Raw genomic sequence first — 18,029 nt, 5'->3', positions numbered from 1 at the left:
AAATAAAATTGGCATTCTCCACATTGTTATGCTGCCTTTTATTGAAGAGATTAAATAAACATGCATGTCACATTTGTTTTTTAACAAAAACTTGTGGAATTTTCAGAAATAAATCATTTTTTTATTTATTTATATTCCAGCTGCCATTTAAACTGCGTTCATAAAGTAGGTCTCGATCCTCTGCAATTTTTTGCTGAAGTCAGATTTAAGTTTGTTTTTTGTTTTTTGTTTTTTTGCGTGATCATTCATGCTGGTAGTTAACTCTGACTGCACTCAGACTTCTCTGTGAACAGTTTACGACCCCAAAGTGACCAGTCTGCGCAGAAGAGCAACACAGACATCACACAGCATTGCTCTGTTTACAGAGGTAATAATGGAATGAAAATAATGTCGCCGTCTTTGGATCGATTTAGATGTTAAGCAGTGGGAGCTGACAGTATTTCCCACAAGATCATAACAAGGAAGCTAAGAAAAATAATCCTAATTTATCACATCTGACTTCTTCTGGTGCAGAAGTCACTACAGTGACGTAAAAGTCTGAAAAATGTGACATGACACTTTGAGAACTACTGTATACACATTCAATTTAGTACCACATATGAAAGTAACACAAATCAGACTTTTTGGGGGGGTTTGATGATGGGATCTGAATTCAGCTGTTCAGACAATCATGAAAATGTTGGATATGGAATTGCATATGCCTGATGTGTGACTGTAGCCTTACTGTGCATTAGCAGCATTATGATGTGTGGTTGCTAGTGAAAAAAAGTGAACCGTTTTTATTCGTAAGCAATTTTGAAAAAATGGTTTTTGGCCTTTGACGTAAATTCCCAGCAAAACACATTGAAGGTTCTGCTTGTAACATGACAAAAAGTGAAAAGGTTCAAGAGGCGTGAACACTTTTCTCCAAGACACTGTGTCTGCTTTTGCGGTAAATGTTTTACTTGAGGAGTTTCTCATCATGTTTTGCAATCAGAAGTGGCCCATGCAATTCACCCGACTGCACAAGGAGGGCCTTGATCCTCCCTCGTCAGTCGCGTAACATCCAGACTGTATTGCTGTTTCCTGTTTTAGACGTCCATGTATCTGCAGATGGCCCTGGCCAGGGGAAGGGCCAGCCGCGCGGCCGAACCCAGCGCAGTACACGACACACTTGGACTGAAGGTGCGATGCGGGCCCCTGTTTGCGCCGCGGCCCCAGCGGACTGCCGGGGCTGGCGGTCACCAGCAGCATGCCCTCCATTCTTTGTGTCTGAGCACATCCTGTCAATGCCATTTTTAATCTAAAAGCCATCGTTCGTTTATCTCTGTAACATTTAGCATGCGCCTTTTTTATGTATTTTTTTAAGTTTGTGCACCATCCTCAAAATTGAATTTCACGTTTCATTCATACTTTCTTTGTGTCCTCCTCAGTGTCGCAGCACACAGTCTTACTCGTCATCGTCCTTTGTTCGTTTCCGCTTTCTGTGTCTGTGTTAAATGCCACGTTTTGCATGAGCGCGGGGTTATCATGTGAAATGGGGCCAATCAGGCTGCTAAAAACATCAGGCACAATTTGAATTAAACAGGCTTTTTGTTCCCTTTCAGCGCATGGCATTTAGTCTCATTTACCACATATTAAGCCTCATATCAGAAACGGTTAATATTCTAATCACTCACGCTGCTTGTTTGAGTGAATCCAGCTTACCCCACCCGAGCAGCGCTGCGCCCCACAGAGGCCGAGTCAGCATCTGACCCACTCCCACAGCAGGGCCTGTTAGCCCAGAGCAAACACCAGCCATCTGTATCCAACTGGCTGCGCTGTGAGGGAAGGAAAACAGCGACATACTTGAACATGTCTTCACTCGAAAGACTTTGGAACAGGCTTAACATGAAATAGTTCACTTCAAAATTAGTTCACAGTTCCTTTATTTAAAATGTATTCAAGCCCCTTGGGGTCTGATTTTAATGCATTGTATTAGGATGTCTATGGTAGACCAACACAAAGTAATAGAGTTTCTTTTCAAACATATTTATAATTCAAATACCATACCCTTGTTTTTCTTTTTTTGCAAATGAAAATCTGAAAAGTGTGGCTTGCACTTGTATTCAGAGACAATACTGGCCATGTTTTTGTCAGCTTTTCATATGAGGACACCAAATTTTTATGCTCGTTCTTTCCAAAATAGCTCAAGTTTAGATAAACTGCATAGAAAGCATTTGTGAACAAAAATTTTCAAATTCTGCCAAGGATTCACTGACCGATTTAGGTCTGGACTTTGACTAAGCCATTAAATTGGCCTCTGAACCATTCCTTTGTAGCTCGACTATAGTAAAAATCTTCTTGGGATTTGTTTCTCAGCGATGCTACATGAAGGCAGGATTTGTAGAGTTGGCGACCAGTGGTTGTCATAGCAACCAACTATCTCCTCCAAAGTCATCTTATAGTTGCTTTATTGTCCAGGCTGAATCTTTAGGTGGTTGACTGTGTTTGGTTATGTTTGCAGTTGAACCACACTACCTGTACTTCCTTTAACCTTATACTTGTGCTGTTTGGAAAATGAATTTTCTTAACAGAAACTCAGCAGTTCAATAAGTTCACAATTTTTGATAATGAGGTGGTTTTTCAGCTGTACCAGATTAATGAACTTAAAAAACTGCAGTGGAAATACTTTTTTTGCATCAAGATTCATGTGACTATGATTCTACTACTGGCGAAACTGGTGAGGAAGGCGACAAGAAGTGGTACGAGGATGATGTACCACTTCCTGGCATGGCGTATTTTTTAACGACATCTCACATGAACAAACTTATTCATGTGTGGTTTTGTTTGAATTTCTTATTTAACGGAAACATAATTTCAAAACTGTGGTTTTTCGACATTAGAGGAATATTGACAAAGTTTTGTGCACATTTGCAATGGAAACACAAATTGTATTCTCTTCATGCCAATTTCTTGATAAAAACGGCTGTTTAGGGTCTGTTTAATTTCAGGTTATCAATGCAAAGGGTGTTGAATCCAAATATCATTCACAGATTCCCTCCAAACATTTAAAACCATCCATTGTACACTTTACACTTTAAAATTATGTGCCAAGTTGTGTTGGTCTGTCATAAAATACCATAAAGTTAGTTTGTAATGTGACAAAAAAATTTTTTTTAAAGAAGATTGAATACTTTGCAGCATTTGTAACTTCTAATGTGACAGAACTAAGGTAGGATTTTGCGTGTGGAGGGTTGAGGTCTGGGGCGGACTAGCTGAGCTTGGAACCCGTAGATAACTGCCTTCAGTTCTAGTTTGATTTTTATTTTTTGACTTTTCAGCTTTTCTGCAGGATAATTATGTCACATTTTTATACAAACCCATATAGACACATTTTTTCTTTGGGTGTACATAATTATATGCAACTTCTTTTTTTTCTGCACTTCACTTTATGGCATGGCTTTGAGTCAATTAGCCTGCACTTTCTCTCTCTTTTTTTTTTCTTTGTTTGCTCGAGCGATCAAAGATGAATAGGTAATTGCAAGTGAAGTGTGTTTGGGAGAAAGCCACAGTCTCTGTCCCTGATGGGAGTGGAAAAAAAAACAAAAAAAGACGATGCACTCTGGTCTGCGAGGCTCGGCCACAGGACATGTCATCACATGCCACTGCTTTCATTTTACCCTACTCATACGCAAATTCCTGCCAATCACCCACACGCGCTTGTGTGCTGGGAAGCCACAAGCGTCGAGCATCAGTCATCCTGGCCTCCATGCGTGGCTTGTTTTTGTTTTTTTTTACCCCCTCCTCTGCTGGATTACAGGTGTCGGCAGCCCGCGCTCCCACCCGTACGGACGCACCGAGAAGAAGCTGAGAGGTTTTCAGCTTACTGTGTAGCGAGGCGCGGCCCACGACGCGTTTCTGAAGCTAGACCCGGCACGGCGGCGTTGATTAAAAATTCCTCGCTTTCACTGCATGCATTTTTCTGTATGAACTTACACTCATTATTCTAACACTTCATCCCCCCACCGGGCCCCGTGGGTCCCACAGGTGTCAGAGGCAGCGCACACGTTCCCTCCCTCATCCTTCCCCCTCAAGGGAATCACAGTGGCAAGACGAAGAGTGCTGAATTTATTGCCATCACTGTGTGAATTTTTTTTTTTTTACCTTTTTTTTTCTGTTTCAGGAAGAAATTTTCCACTTGGAGCCGGGAAAAGTGGAATCTGGGAAGGGGAAGTGCTCCTACGACCCGAAGCTCAACAGCGTGTCAGCTTTGATTAGTGAGTATTGTTATGCGGGTTCGGCCGTGTGAGGACTCGGTTAATGTCCTTTCAAACATGACCTGTGGGATATTTTTGGTTTCATCCCGTTTCGTTAAGACATTTCTCTGTCATATTATTATTATTATTATTATTATTATTATTATTATTATTATTATTATTATTATTTCAGTATAGAAATGCTAGTGTTCAAGTCTTCTTTATATCGTGGAGTTACTGTGTGGTGGTGTTCATTTTAAAGCTCTGCATTACCTTTAGATGTTTCCAGACATCGAGGAATTTCAGTGTGAGGTTAATATTTACTGGAATGTATAACTAGGAAGGCGCCAATATGAAAATTGGGGCTAATATCAAGGGCCAATATTGATTATTGCTATTATGTTTAATGACCAATATTATATATTTCACTACCGCTTTGACACCTTTTGGGGAAAAAAGGACCAAAAACATGGCAACAAATAAAAAGAAATATTGCTTGATCATATCAGATTTGTTTTAATTATCATACTTGTATGATAAAACATAAACTTAAAGGTATGTTTTAGACCAGGGAATAACATTATAACATGACATAAAGCTCAAAAACGTCTTTTCCGTTAGACTGCCCTTTTAGCAGTTTAGCAGGAGGAATGGAGTAAAACTACAGCCTGATTGAGAGCTGTCCAATCAGACGCCACGCTGTGATTTAGTTGGAGATGAATATTTATGCACTTTATGTTAACTAATTGCCACTAGTTTGTAAAAAAATGTTGTCACATTGACATTAAAAGTTTTTTTGTAAAATGTTCTCAATAAAAAGGGTAAAACATCCAAAGGGGTGAATACTTTTAAGAGGCCCTGTAACGCAGTGACAGCTTTCAGCAACAAGTTGAGGAGGGACAGCCCTACTCCTCCTCCTTCATAAATAAAATCTATTCATTTTATATAAGGAACAATATAACTTAATGATTTTGAAACCGTGACTGAGAGTCACATTTTCATAGACTGAATTTTTGTTGGTTATATTTCAGACAATAGACCAACATTAAATGTTATTATTATTCTCCTTCCTTTAATGAACATTTAACCTAAATTGCAGTGTTTTTTGATAATAAGGTTCATTGTCGATGCAGTAATTGATCACGATATGGCGCCATAAGAAGCCACAGTCCTCCTCTGTCCTTTGGGAGAAGGTCTCTGAACCAGTTGCCACCAGTGGAAGGGGGCTCTTCTTTCTGCGGGGTGTAAATCACTGGCACCCCTTTCCCACATTAGCGCAGTACCAGCTGACCAGTACGGTACTGGGACCGTCGTCTACGATGGATTAACCTCCCACTGCCATCAGTTAGCTCCATACAAGGGACACCGTTGCTAGTGTTGATAAGGATTAAGAACCCTGCGCCACAACAGAAGATTTACCATTGACCACCAACTGCTCAGCTCCCCGCTACATTAGACACGCAATCATCTGTGGACGTTTTAATGACACATCATCAATCTCCCCACAGCGTCGCTCGGGACCATGACATTGTGTATAACGGGGGTAGAAAAGTATCCGGTTTCTCCTGCTGTCTGCGTACGCAGAGCCGTACACCTGCTTTCCACAGCGGCGCCATCAGAGCAGATGGAGGAACCAACACATTCGGCTAAACAGGCTCAACAAACTTGCAGCCTGGATTTCTCAATCGGCTGCGTTTCTGTGTTTTTGCCAACCGTAAAATTTAAAGTTCATTGCAAAAGTACAGACTTTTTTTTTCTCTTTTGCATTTCTATTCCAACTCCTTTCAGAGGATTTCATTTTAAGTTGCATAGTGCAGCTTTGATGAAAAAGATGGACTTTCCTGAACACAGACTCCGCTTCACACCCTGATATTTTGCTGCACAGTGAGATATGCGCTTTATCAGAGTGTTAACCTGAACTGGGCCGGTCCGTTTTCTCTCCCTATCAGATGGAGAGCTGTACGCCGGCGTCTACGTCGACTTCATGGGAACGGACTCGGCCATTTTCCGTACTTTGGGGACTAAAACTGCAATGCGAACAGACCAGTACAACTCCAGATGGTTGAATGGTAACGATCCTCTTTCATTACGTTTTCCTCCGTGACTTCTTAATATACGACACAAACAAGATTACAAATGTGCCGTATGGTTAAAGTCTATTGTGGCGGTTGCGTGTATTTCGAATAAACCAGCAGCGAGATTTTAAACAGATGTGTTCCCTCCTGTTTTCTTTTCCTTTCATGATGTAGATCCCACGTTCGTTCACGTGCACCTCATCCCGGACAGCGCGGAGAGGAACGACGACAAGCTGTATTTCTTCTTCAGGGAGAAATCCTCCGACATGGGTCAGAGTCCCGTGACCCAGTCCCGCATTGGACGCATCTGCTTGGTGTGTACACACACACACACACGCACACACAGCGTGGAGTGGTTTCAGTTAGCTTAATGAAAAGAAAACCTGCAGCGTTTAAACGAAGAGCCTGCGCTCTCCTGAGGCGAGTCGCCCGCTGTGTTTGAACAGCTACAGGGTTTGGCTAACGCTAACATGCTGGAATCCACATGTGTCTTTAACCTTCCTGTCTACAATGCATCCTTCTGTTTGTGAGACTGCTCTCTGACCTATGACCTCATGGTCTCCCTGGCCTCTTCTCCCTGGTAGTTCTGATATTTCTAGGTGATTTTTGTCTGGGGTGGGAAACGCCGGAAAATTGCTTTATTTCAATTAAACTGAACTTCCTGCATAAACGCTGGAAACAGAAAAATAAATCGCAACAGAAAGCTGGCCGAGCGTCAGCGCAGAAAAACAAAATCTTACCAAGTGTTTTTGGTCTAGTTTCAACTGCAAATATTTTTGTACATTTAAAAAAAGACGAGAAAGAAACTTTTCAGCAAGAAATAGGAGCTTTATTAAGTCAGTAACATCTAGTTCTGCTGGCAGGTTATTTAACTTATAACAAGATTTTTTTTTCCTATTTTTTTCCTATTTTTTTTCCTACTATTGTAAGTAAAGTAATCTTTTTTCATTAGTATCAAGGAATCACTGACTTAAATCAAGCTCCTATATCTTGCCTAAAAGTTACTTATGAGTTAGTTTTGTCTTATTTCAAGTGTACTTAGATATTTGCAGTAGAAACTAGACTAAAAATCCTCCATGAGGTTTATATTGTTGCGTGATCATAACGAAGGGGATATGTACTTGCTTGCTTGTCATCTCAGCTGTTCTCTGTTGTGTTTGTTTAAAAAGGAGGGTGTGGGGGTCGGGCAGTGACCTGACATACAACCCCGCCTCCCAGGAGACACTACGCCGGCGCCCTCCAGAGGCCCGGCCATGTCGCTGCTCGTTCACCTCACGTTTGGATGCTCTATTCTTTACACTGATCTAATCGGGAGCGTAAACGCAGTGAATATTGTTGAAACACTTTCACTTCTTACACCATAGATGGTTGGAAAAAGAATGTGAACCGACAGATATAGCTGAACTCGTCTTCACCAGGATGAAATCTGTCTTCACTCGGTAACAGCTGGAGGAGTAATAAAGGAGATAATTGTTTTTTGACCCAGTCATCGACCCCTTTCTACTTTCCAGACCTTACAACTAGCCCTGTGTGTGTGCGTGTTTGCATGTGTGTGTGAGCTCCTGCACGGTGGTTTTTCTATGTGAAGATCAGTCAGAGGGACGTAGCTGATGGAGAAACTGTGTTTTGTGCTCGTCCCCTCCCTCTCTCTCTTGTAACAGAACGACGATGGAGGTCACTGCTGTCTGGTCAACAAGTGGAGCACCTTCCTGAAGGCCAGGCTCATCTGCTCAGTGCCCGGGACCGACGGCATGGAAACACACTTTGACGAGCTCCGTGAGTGTATACGCATTTCCATCTGCAAAGTAACATCCTTAATATTTTTAGATGTAACCACATATGAAAGAACTGAAAAACCAAACTTTTTTTTTCCATTTTGAGAAGAAACAAAGAGGAGCTGCATCACCCCTCATGAGTTCAAACACACATACTATACACCCCCATGTGAAGCTCAAGTCATTGATACAGAACCAACAAGTTAACCTTGGAATAATACGTGGGGCTGCGGTACCTCAAACTAATCTAAAAGAATAAAACTCACCTTGCCAGGATTGTTTCTGTAATGGCAACTCATTGGAAGAATACACACTGGTTCTATGCCTGTCTAGAGTCATAAAAACACCATTGTGATTTTATAGGTCAGGCCTTGATAGTCCATAAACTTTATAAAGTGTAAAATATTAATGTGTGAAGTCAGTTGACATAAATGACCAAGTGCTGAAAAGGTTCTGGCTCTTCCTTTTCCAAACGAGGTTTCTGCCTCTGCTGGTTAGTTCAGTGTTGACTCAGACACGGCAGTGCAGAGTGATTCTGTGAGATGGATGGTGATCACTGTTTGGCACCCATGATTAATTGTAGGATATTGTAGTTAAAGGCCATAAATGTGGAGCAAAGCGGGGCGGTGAAGGAACAAGGGCAGACATGTCGGGGTACTGAGTGGGAGACGGCGCTTGTGTCAGATTTCAGAGCCGCCATTCCTGCCAAGGACTCGGAGAAGGAAAGGTAGAGAGGAAATGATGGAGTTTTGTGTTTACTGTCTGGTTTGAGTGTTTTTTTTTTAATGCTGGTTCTGGAAATTTGTGGTTGTGGAGAAAAAAATCTGTCTCATTTGATGCACAAAGACAGGCTGTTTATAGTTTATAGCAAAAATATTTGCATAACTTTTACACGTTGTGTCACGTTACATCCACAACCTTGAATGTATTCAACTTTGAGTTTTGGTGCTAGACTAAAATGAGCTGGTGTATAAATACTGGGATGAAAATCTGGACCTAAACATGATTGAAGACCAATTGCAAGACTTGAATATTACAACTGAATGAACCTGAAATATTTAGGAAAGAAAAATATCTATCTCTTTGTCTATCAGGTTTTTTAAATGATATTAATTGCCTCTTTATCATTATTGCAGTAATTACCAAAAAGTATATAAAATAATTTGCAGTCTATCTCCCTAATCTAGATCTACGGCTTGGAGATTTGAAGCCAGTATTCCCAAAATATCTTCTTTGTTTTCTATGTCCTAAAAAGAAAAAAAACATGGATGTTGGTGGCTGTAATGTTCGGCGATATGAATATTTTTGCAGGGAATATCATATTTCTGAGATCTCAGTGAAGTGACATCACCTACCCTGCATGGCACAGATGCAGAGCAGTTGCTGCTGTATGAGTCAGATTTGGGAGGAATTGCAAGCTTCCACTGATTCTGTGAGAGTCGTTGTAAAATGTCTTGTTGCCTAAGAAAAGCCAGCGACCTGGAATTCTCCTTTATATTTATTTATGATTTAAAATAAACCTTTTCAGAAGAAGCATATTATTTAGTGACATCTGAGATTTTTTGTTTCAGGGATATGCTGAGAAACAAATTGGTCGAACAGAAAAGAAATGGACCTGAGTAATCAAAACCCAAAGGTTGATCAAATTTTATCGTGTGTTTTCCAGGTGCATAGTGTCATTTTATAGCAACTTTAGTTGCTATAAAAATTCTACATACATTTCAAACATGACTTAAAAGGAAATTTGGCTTTGTAATTTAACACCTTGAAATTGGCCCTTTGTCTCTTTAAGAGGCTCCGCCTACAGGAAGTCATCACAACATGGCTCCTCTATTTAACAATGTTTTTATCAGTGTTCCACTGAGAAGTAGCTCCTATAATGAGCTCAGCAGACGTGCAGTTCCACCAGGTGTTTGCTAATTGTTGCTGGCTAGTCTGAAGGAGCTGAGTGAGGGCATCGCGATTTGCAAAGCTGAATGGTTGCCGTGGGAGATTGAAGGATTTCTCAAACATGCATGATGGAATCAAGACAACATCCAGGTATTGAATAACATGATGTAAAGCTCAAAAAAGTCAACTTTACAAAACGCTGCCTCTTTAAGTAAAGTTTTAATGCTTCAGAAATACAGGAAAGCGACATATGAAATGGGAATCGCTGTTAAAGCTGTTATTAATATGAGCGCTCCAGAGCGAACACATCACCGACGCATCAGAAGAGCTTTTCAGTTTCCTCCCTTTGAAGCCGCGATCCGTTTCTCTTCTCAGACGTATCTCTCTTTCCAGTGTGCGCTTGTGTTTCCTTCCATGCAGATCCACAATGTATGGGACAGCTGTATGTCATGACGAGGATCAAGTGTTGCGTGACGCCCTTGGCAGCTCGTTGGTCTGCGGCCATCCTAACCCATGACCGTTCCGCTGCTGAGTTTTTTTGTTGGGTTTTTTTCGGGGCAGCTGCGGTAGAGATTGAATGGGTGGGAAGACGTTTCTGAGCGGCACGGTTTTCTCCAGAGAGGAGCTCCGGGCTGCAGACGGTCCCCGGAGGACGGCCATGCTACTGGACCAGAACCCAGCAGTTGACAGTCAAAGACAATCCTCACACCAACCGTGTATCACAGCATCTACACAGGAAGCTGACAGCTAATTCCTCATGCTGCTCTACATGCGACAGCGAGCGTATAAATCTGGATTGGAATACGTATTCTTTCGGTTCCTCGCTTTTGGAGCGCTAACGCTGTATTTTTAGCCTGACTTGTTTCTTTTTTTTTTTTTTTACCAAACAGGTTTTTTTTTTCCAACTAGGTTATAGCAGCTCGTGTTGACGGCCTTTGTCCTGTCGCAGGCAGTGAACACGGCTGTCTCCTGGGAGCAGTATTTAGGTCAGGTTCTGAAACAGCAGGAAGACTTATCACCTGTACTTGGCATCAAACAAAGAATGAGCTAAATCAGGCAGTGCCAGCGTCGGAGCTCTGCGGGGCAACTAGTGGGAATGTTTGGGATTCAGGGCCCTGAAGACCTGACTTCAGTCGTTATGATGTGCTGGCCAGTCAGATGAGGGATTCAGAACCTCCTATAGTTTTTTTATACCCTTTGAAATGCCTCTTATTTTTTTGTCATTACAGCCACAACTTTTAAGTCGAGTTTATTTGTATAGTATATTTTTATCAACAGGGCATTTCAAAGTGTTTTTACACCATAAAAACATCAAATAATCACCAATCATGAAATAAGCTATAAACATTACTAGATTTTGTCCAGTAATGTTTATCCAGTAATGAATCAAAGACAACTGGTTTCAGCCTTGATTTAAAGGAACTAAGGGTTTCGGTTGTTTTTCAGTTTTCTGGAAGTTTGTTCCAGATCTGTGGTGCATAGAAGCTGAATGCTGCTTCTCCATGTTTGGTTCTGGTTCTGGGGCTGCAGAGCAGAACCAGAACCTGAGAGGTCTGGATGGTTGCTATAGCAACAGATCTTTAATGCATATTTGTGCTAAGCTGTTTAGTGATTTATAAACTAACTTAAGTATTTTAAGTCTTTAGTGGTTTTGACAAACAAACTTAAAAAGTGTTTCATGCATATGTCTCAGCTTCTTAGTCAACTCCAGAGACTGACATTTTTTTTTTATTATTCTTTATTTGCAAATTACCTCAGCCTCTGTTGGTTTGGATGAAAAACATATGAAGAGCATTTTTGTTTTTTCTTTACAAAATGCAACATATTCTCAATTAATGTAGGTCTGGACTTTGACTAGGTCATTCTACACAAGTTGAAATTTTTTAAGCAAAAGAAATTCTACCTTTTGTTGCTCTGGGTTGATTTAACTTTGTGCTGCAGGAAGGCAAACCGTTTATCACAGTTTCAAGTTGTTTGGAGCTTATAAGATTTTTTTTCTGTTTTTTCCTGTATTTCCACTACAAAACACAATTCTCACTAAATAGTTGTGGTTTCTACTGTAAATATCTTAGTACACTTAAAATGAGACAAAACTAACTTATAAGCAACTTTTCAGCCTAGATATGGAGCTTGTTTAGGTCAATACTTCCTTAATATTGATAATCAAAAGTACTAGTTCCATTGGCAGATTGTTTCACTTATACCAGATTTTTCCCACGATATTCATACGTTCACACTGTTGAGCTTCATTACTGGAAATCAAAACTACCAACCAGGGATTCTGCAGGTTTCGGCAACTCAAATTTAAGACTTTTGTTCTAAGATTTTTCCAAGACCATGACAAATGAAATTTAAGAGCTGTAGCGTGACAGAAATGTGCAAAAGAAAATCACATTTTATACACTAGTTTTTTCACAGAATGCACATGGGACACATGGGTGTTATTATTTTCCAATATTCTCTGATCATCCAAAAAGAAAGATGGATCTGTGAATATTCTTCCAGCTGAACAAACAAAGGGACTGCCGTATGGCTGGACATGTTTACAAGCCTTTCTTTTTGTGAAGTAAAATCTTTATCTTTATCAACGCATTAATCTGACTGCTCTGTTCCTCCTTATAGGAGATGTTTACATCCAGCCAACTCAGGACACAAAGAACCCCGTCATCTACGGCGTCTTCACCGTCTCTGGGTTTGTTCCCTTCACTGGAAATGAAACCTGCTGTGTTTCCGTCGCCTGTGAGGCAAATTTACCCGCTCTTACGTTTTCACCGCAGGTCCGTGTTCAAAGGCTCGGCCGTTTGCGTTTACTCCATGGCCGACATCCGCATGGTCTTCAACGGACCCTTCGCCCACAAAGAGGGTCCCAATTACCAGTGGGTGGCGTATACGGGGAAGATTCCCTACCCTCGCCCCGGCACTGTAAGCCCTTCCTCTTAAAGCAGCTGAGCAACATCCAGGCATCAGCATACCCAAACTGAAGACTCTTAGGCTTCATTTTGAGCAGCAATTCTTGTGGGGGGAGAACTTTAAAAAAAAAAAAAAAGTTGCGCTCCAGCTCAGGTGATTGTTGTTTTTCTCCCCCAGTGCCCTGGAGGAACATTTACGCCCAGCATGAAGTCCACAAAGGACTACCCAGATGAAGTGATCAACTTCATGAGGAATCACCCTGCCATGCACAACGCAGTCTACCCAGTGCACAAGCGCCCCCTGGTGGTCCGAACCAACGTGGACTATGAGTTCACCACCATCTCAGTGGACCAGGTGACGGCTGCAGACGGCAACTATGAAGTGCTCTTCTTAGGAACTGGTGAGTTGTTTTTGTTTGTTTTTTTAACTTAAGATGTGATTTGATTGGCTCAGTCCATGATTAAATTACATAATGACAGAAAAACTGCACCATGTTCTCCATTTATTGTTTAGTTCATTTACTTGCATATTATTTATCACTTTGATTAACATGCATTCCATTGTGTATTTGTATCTGTTACTTACCAAAAACTAAACTATTTAACGACAGGAATAAAAGTCGGTCCAAAAAATCTCAGATTTATTAAGATGTTTTTTGCTTCTGATCATCTTTGTGTTACATTTGGGCAGTAAAGCAGTTCTTGTGAGTAAAAGGTGAAAAGCCGAAGGTTGGTTTATGCTACATAAATGTAAATGTGATTCGATGGAATATTTGCCAAAAATATGGACAGAACCAGCGTTCCTCACCACTACAGTTTAGTTTCTAGCTGATGAAGGTGAACCCTTTGAGCCGAGTCGACACACTGAGTGACACTGTGGACAACAGGATGCCCCCCTGTGGAAATAAACCCCATGTAAATGAGGGGCTCTCATCTCCACAGCAATCCGTTATCTTTCAGACAAAAGCATTCTTTCCTTTTTGTGCTCGAGTGGAAATTTAACAAATCAAAGGGTTTTTCTCACTTCTCTGCTCACATGGAGTAAACAAGAAGATTTGTACCTTGAGGGCAGAGGAGGATGAGCAGCGGGAGGGAAAAGAACAGTGTGGGAGGAAGGAGGGTCAGAGTTAGCGTAGCCATCACCCTGATCTGCCCTGCTGCTGGGAGACTGATCATCGGTTCGCCGGCGGCTGCCACCGTGCAGCCTGCTGCCCTCACATGCTGCGCGTGGCGCCTCCTGACTCCTTTGTGCCGCTGAGCGTCACCGGGATGCAGAAGAATGCGTGTCGGCGTTCAGAGGACGTCATAAATCTCGGGTATCAAAGTCGCTGGAATTCTTCACGGAAATCAAACGGAGCAGGGAAAGTTGCCCAAACAGGCACGTTAAGATGAGGACGCAGTCATCAAGAAGAGAACATCACGTCATTGGAAAAAATAAATGGTTAACCTGGTGAGAGTTATGTGTACAGTGTGTTGACGCTGGGATTATCCTCACTGATGACTGCTGAGAGAGTCAAACACACTTCTGAGGGGCTGCAGAGACGGGTGGTGGGGGGGATGTGGGGGTTTTGTGGGGCAGTGGGGGGCAGCGGCCGTGTGGCTAATGGGTGTGTCTTGTGCTCCCCAGACAAGGGAACAGTTCAGAAAGTCATCGTCCTGCCCAGGGACGACCTGCAGACCGAGGAGCTGGTTCTGGAGGAGGTTGAAGTTTTTAAGGTGAACCCTCTGCACGCTGCATCACACTTTCACTTGTTGCTTGTTCTCAAAGAGAAAAGATAACAGAGTTTCCTTGCTGTTTTGCTTCTATGTCAAGGTTCCCACTCCTATAACGACGATGAAGATCTCATCCAAAAGGGTAAGAGAGCGCAAACACAGGTTTGCTTCTGGTTTTCTAAACTGAGCTGGAAATAATGACTGACAAACTCGGTTTGCTACACATGATAACAGTCGGTAGATACAGAGTTGGGGTTAAGTGCAACCTGCCAGGTGGATCTACTTCAAACACCCAATCATAAAACAAATTATGCCTGTAATAATCTTCAAAATAATTTACCCCTTTTTCTACGCTCTGTGTGGTCAGTAACTCTTAGTGCCGTCCTCTTTTCCGTTCACAGCAACAGCTGTACGTGTCCTCTACGGTCGGCCTGACCCAGCTGGCCCTCCACCGGTGCGACGTTTACGGCGAGGCGTGTGCCGACTGCTGCCTGGCCAGAGATCCGTACTGCGCCTGGGACGGCAAGTCCTGCTCCCGGTACTCGGCCTCACAGAAGAGGTAAGCATCAGCCACGCGGTCAGCGAGCTCACTAACCAAATAACTAGATCAGTTGGTTCAGCAACATTGACATTAACCTGCCTGTATGGATGGCTGTTTGGTGACGGATCAATTTGTGATGGTCTGTGGGAACACTTAGCTTAACAAGACTAATATATATATATATATATATATATTTTTTTTTTTTTTTGTATATTTGTATAGCACATTTCAGCAGCAAGGCATTTCTAGGTGCTTTACATAATTAAAGAAAAAAATAAAAACAGCATGTGATATTGCATAAACAGTAAGAAAGAGACAGAGATTTTGGAGAAAAAAACATATATATATATACATGTTTTTTTCTGTTATATATATGTGTGTGTGTGTGTTTAAGAAATGTAAAGTCAGATGTCGAAAAGGTGGAGATTTGTTGTTATCTGTTTGTATTTTCCTCTTCATTTGGTTTTCATGTGTTATTGAATGGCTTTGAATGGCTTGCGGTTGCTTTATGATGTTTTTCTCTCCTTATTTGGCAATACTGGTCTGACCCATTTAGACGTAGCCGGAGGCAGGACGTCCGGTACGGGAACCCCATCCGACAGTGCAGAGGCTTCAACTCCAACGGTAAGCAGACCCCATTGTCTCACTGTCCAGATGTAGGGACTGCAGGTCAATGGTTACCGGAGAAAAGCAAAAGAAACCATTAGAAAAGCCGTAAACATGAGTTTGCCGTCTCCACTCTGCAGCCAATAAGAACACGCTGGAAATGGTGCAGTATGGGGTGGAGGGCAGCAGCACCTTCCTGGAGTGCCAGGCCCGATCTCCGCATGCCGTCATTAAATGGCACCTGCAGAGAGACAACAGTGACCGCAGGAAAGAGGTTGGTCTGCCACACACACTCGGACACATGAGTCTTGTCTTGAACTTTGTCATGTTTTGTGTACCGTTTGCTAGGCCTGTCATAATAACGTTTATTTTTTTTGCAATAAACTATATTATTGCTGTTTTCAGACCATTTAAGTATTATAATGGTATTAATGGAAGTACAGCCTCTCAAAGATTGACAAAAAATTATTTATATTTTCTAATATTCAACAGTGGAACTGGAAGACAGATTAAATATCCAAAGTAAATAAAGAAAACAGAAACAAAAGAAAATGGATGCTGAAGTTTCTGTAAACAAAATTGTTCTTCATTGAAGGAGGGAGTTTAGACCAAAACACCAGACTGAAGACTTTTATCATCTAGAAAGAGAGAGAGACACGAGGAAAACAATCATGCAAATGGAAATTATGGAGCTCGTTTTAATTTATCATGTGATAAATTGATTTATCTCTTATTATGATTGTTTGCTAAGAGACAAAAACCTGATAGAGGCTCAGAAAGACCGAGGATTGTAGTGAATTTCAGTTTCTAGGGGCACAAAGCACAAAAATGTCATTTCAAAACATTTCCTCTTATTAAAGGTCTTGGCCACTTTTTTAGATTTTTATTCAAAGAGCAATAAAATACATTAAAGTTTGCACAAAACGTGACAAAACATTCTGTTAAATACTTTTGCCAGGCGCCGTAAATGTCGCATTGCATGTGGTTCTACTGCCCTGTCACCTTTTTACTTTTGAAAGCATAAATCAAATTCCTCCCTTTGCTTCCGTATGTGGATTATAAATGAGTTTTTCCTCTGGGCGTTCACACCCACATACATGTCACAGATTTATTCACTATGTGACACGTTTGGAAAAATAACCCCAGAATAACGTGTTGTTGATTATCGGTTAACTCATTGAAGTGTTTTTTGTTCAGATTAGCTGTCGCTATGACGACTTGTCCTCAGGAAGGACAGACCATAAAGGTTAGCTGTGAAAATGCTTTAATAAACAACCCTGAGGCAGCAGCTTTTATTGTAAGACCATCTGTGAACAAATGCTTCTCTTTTATTGACTCTCCTGTTGGATGTAGTTTGTTGCACAGAAACAAAACGCAGGCACTAATCAGATTTCTGGGTGTAGGTGGAAAAACTGTTGTAAGCTGAGTGTATATAAGAGATGGCATCAGTATAACTGTTGTGTTTTTTCTTGTATCTTTGATGTGATCGTACAGAACTTCAGCGAGGAAATTGTCAGAGGTTATCTGCGGGTCAGCAGAACCTTTAAATGAAGCTGTTGGTTCAGCAAACTGCAGGAGATAATGATCATAATTAATCTGGTTTGTGTATTTTGGGCATCATAGGTGTTAGTTGAATCCAAATGCTCCCACGCTTTTCAGATTTTTTGTTAATACTTTGAAAATCCTGCAGTTTTTTTTTTTTGTTGTTTTTTTCTTCTTCTTGGTGTTTATCAAACAACCTCCTGCTAAACGTTCCGACGCTCGTGGTTTGACCTCTCGCTGTCCTCCTCCCTGCGTAGATGCGCTCCGACGGGCGGATTCTGAAGACCGAGCAGGGCCTGCTGCTGCGCTCTCTGCAGCCGTCGGACTCCGGCATGTACCAGTGCACCGCCACCGAGAAGAACTTCAAGCACACGCTGGTGAAGCTGCAGCTGGTCGTGCTGTCGGGCCGCGCCGTCAACAACGCGCTGGTGGACAGCGGTGGCGGCGGGGGGCTGGTGCCGTCGTCCCTTCACTCGGCCGGCGCCCAGTGGACCCCCAGCGCGGGCCAGTACAAGGACCTGCTGACCATTCTGAGCCAGCCCGAGATGAGCCTGATCAACCAGTACTGCCAGGACTACTGGCAGTTCGGAGACCCGCTGCTGGGAGCGCTCAAGGCGAAAGACCTGAAGGAGCTCAAGGAGCAGAAGAAACCCCGCAACCGTCGGCATCACAGGGAGCAACATGAGGAGGAGGAGGAGGAAGAGCAGCAGGGAGTAGAGACATGAGGAAGCTGACTGTGTGTTTGAAACACAACCCCCCCC

General features: G+C 42.1%; 1 protein-coding gene across 5 annotated transcripts in view; it reads left to right on the top strand.

Moving 5' to 3' along the window:
* The window catches only part of LOC103465510 (semaphorin-3F-like), a 74,085-nt gene extending 56,062 nt beyond the window's left edge, over positions 1 to 18,023 (top strand). Inside the window, exons 6-19 of one of the 5 annotated variants that reach the window (XM_008410426.2) lie at positions 1,075 to 1,164; positions 4,145 to 4,238; positions 6,167 to 6,286; positions 6,467 to 6,606; positions 7,954 to 8,068; positions 12,580 to 12,649; positions 12,735 to 12,879; positions 13,045 to 13,267; positions 14,494 to 14,582; positions 14,680 to 14,721; positions 14,981 to 15,138; positions 15,677 to 15,744; positions 15,867 to 16,000; positions 17,526 to 18,023. In XM_008410426.2, the coding sequence (XP_008408648.1) occupies positions 1,075 to 1,164; positions 4,145 to 4,238; positions 6,167 to 6,286; positions 6,467 to 6,606; positions 7,954 to 8,068; positions 12,580 to 12,649; positions 12,735 to 12,879; positions 13,045 to 13,267; positions 14,494 to 14,582; positions 14,680 to 14,721; positions 14,981 to 15,138; positions 15,677 to 15,744; positions 15,867 to 16,000; positions 17,526 to 17,993 (1,956 nt within the window). In that variant the 3' untranslated portion in view covers positions 17,994 to 18,023. Of the gene's footprint in view, positions 1 to 1,074; positions 1,165 to 4,144; positions 4,239 to 6,166; positions 6,287 to 6,466; positions 6,607 to 7,953; positions 8,069 to 12,579; positions 12,650 to 12,734; positions 12,880 to 13,044; positions 13,268 to 14,493; positions 14,583 to 14,679; positions 14,722 to 14,980; positions 15,139 to 15,652; positions 15,745 to 15,866; positions 16,001 to 17,525 lie in introns of all 5 variants that reach the window. The other 4 variants (XM_008410425.2, XM_008410424.2, XM_008410428.2 and 1 more) reach the window with 4 other exon arrangements.
* The last annotated feature ends 6 nt before the right edge of the window (positions 18,024 to 18,029 follow it).

Source organism: Poecilia reticulata, linkage group LG5 (genome assembly GCF_000633615.1).
Source record: "Poecilia reticulata strain Guanapo linkage group LG5, Guppy_female_1.0+MT, whole genome shotgun sequence".
Taxonomy (NCBI): Eukaryota; Metazoa; Chordata; class Actinopteri; order Cyprinodontiformes; family Poeciliidae; genus Poecilia; species Poecilia reticulata.
Note: the sequence above shows the minus strand (reverse complement) of the source record. Positions and strands in the feature narration are given on the sequence as shown.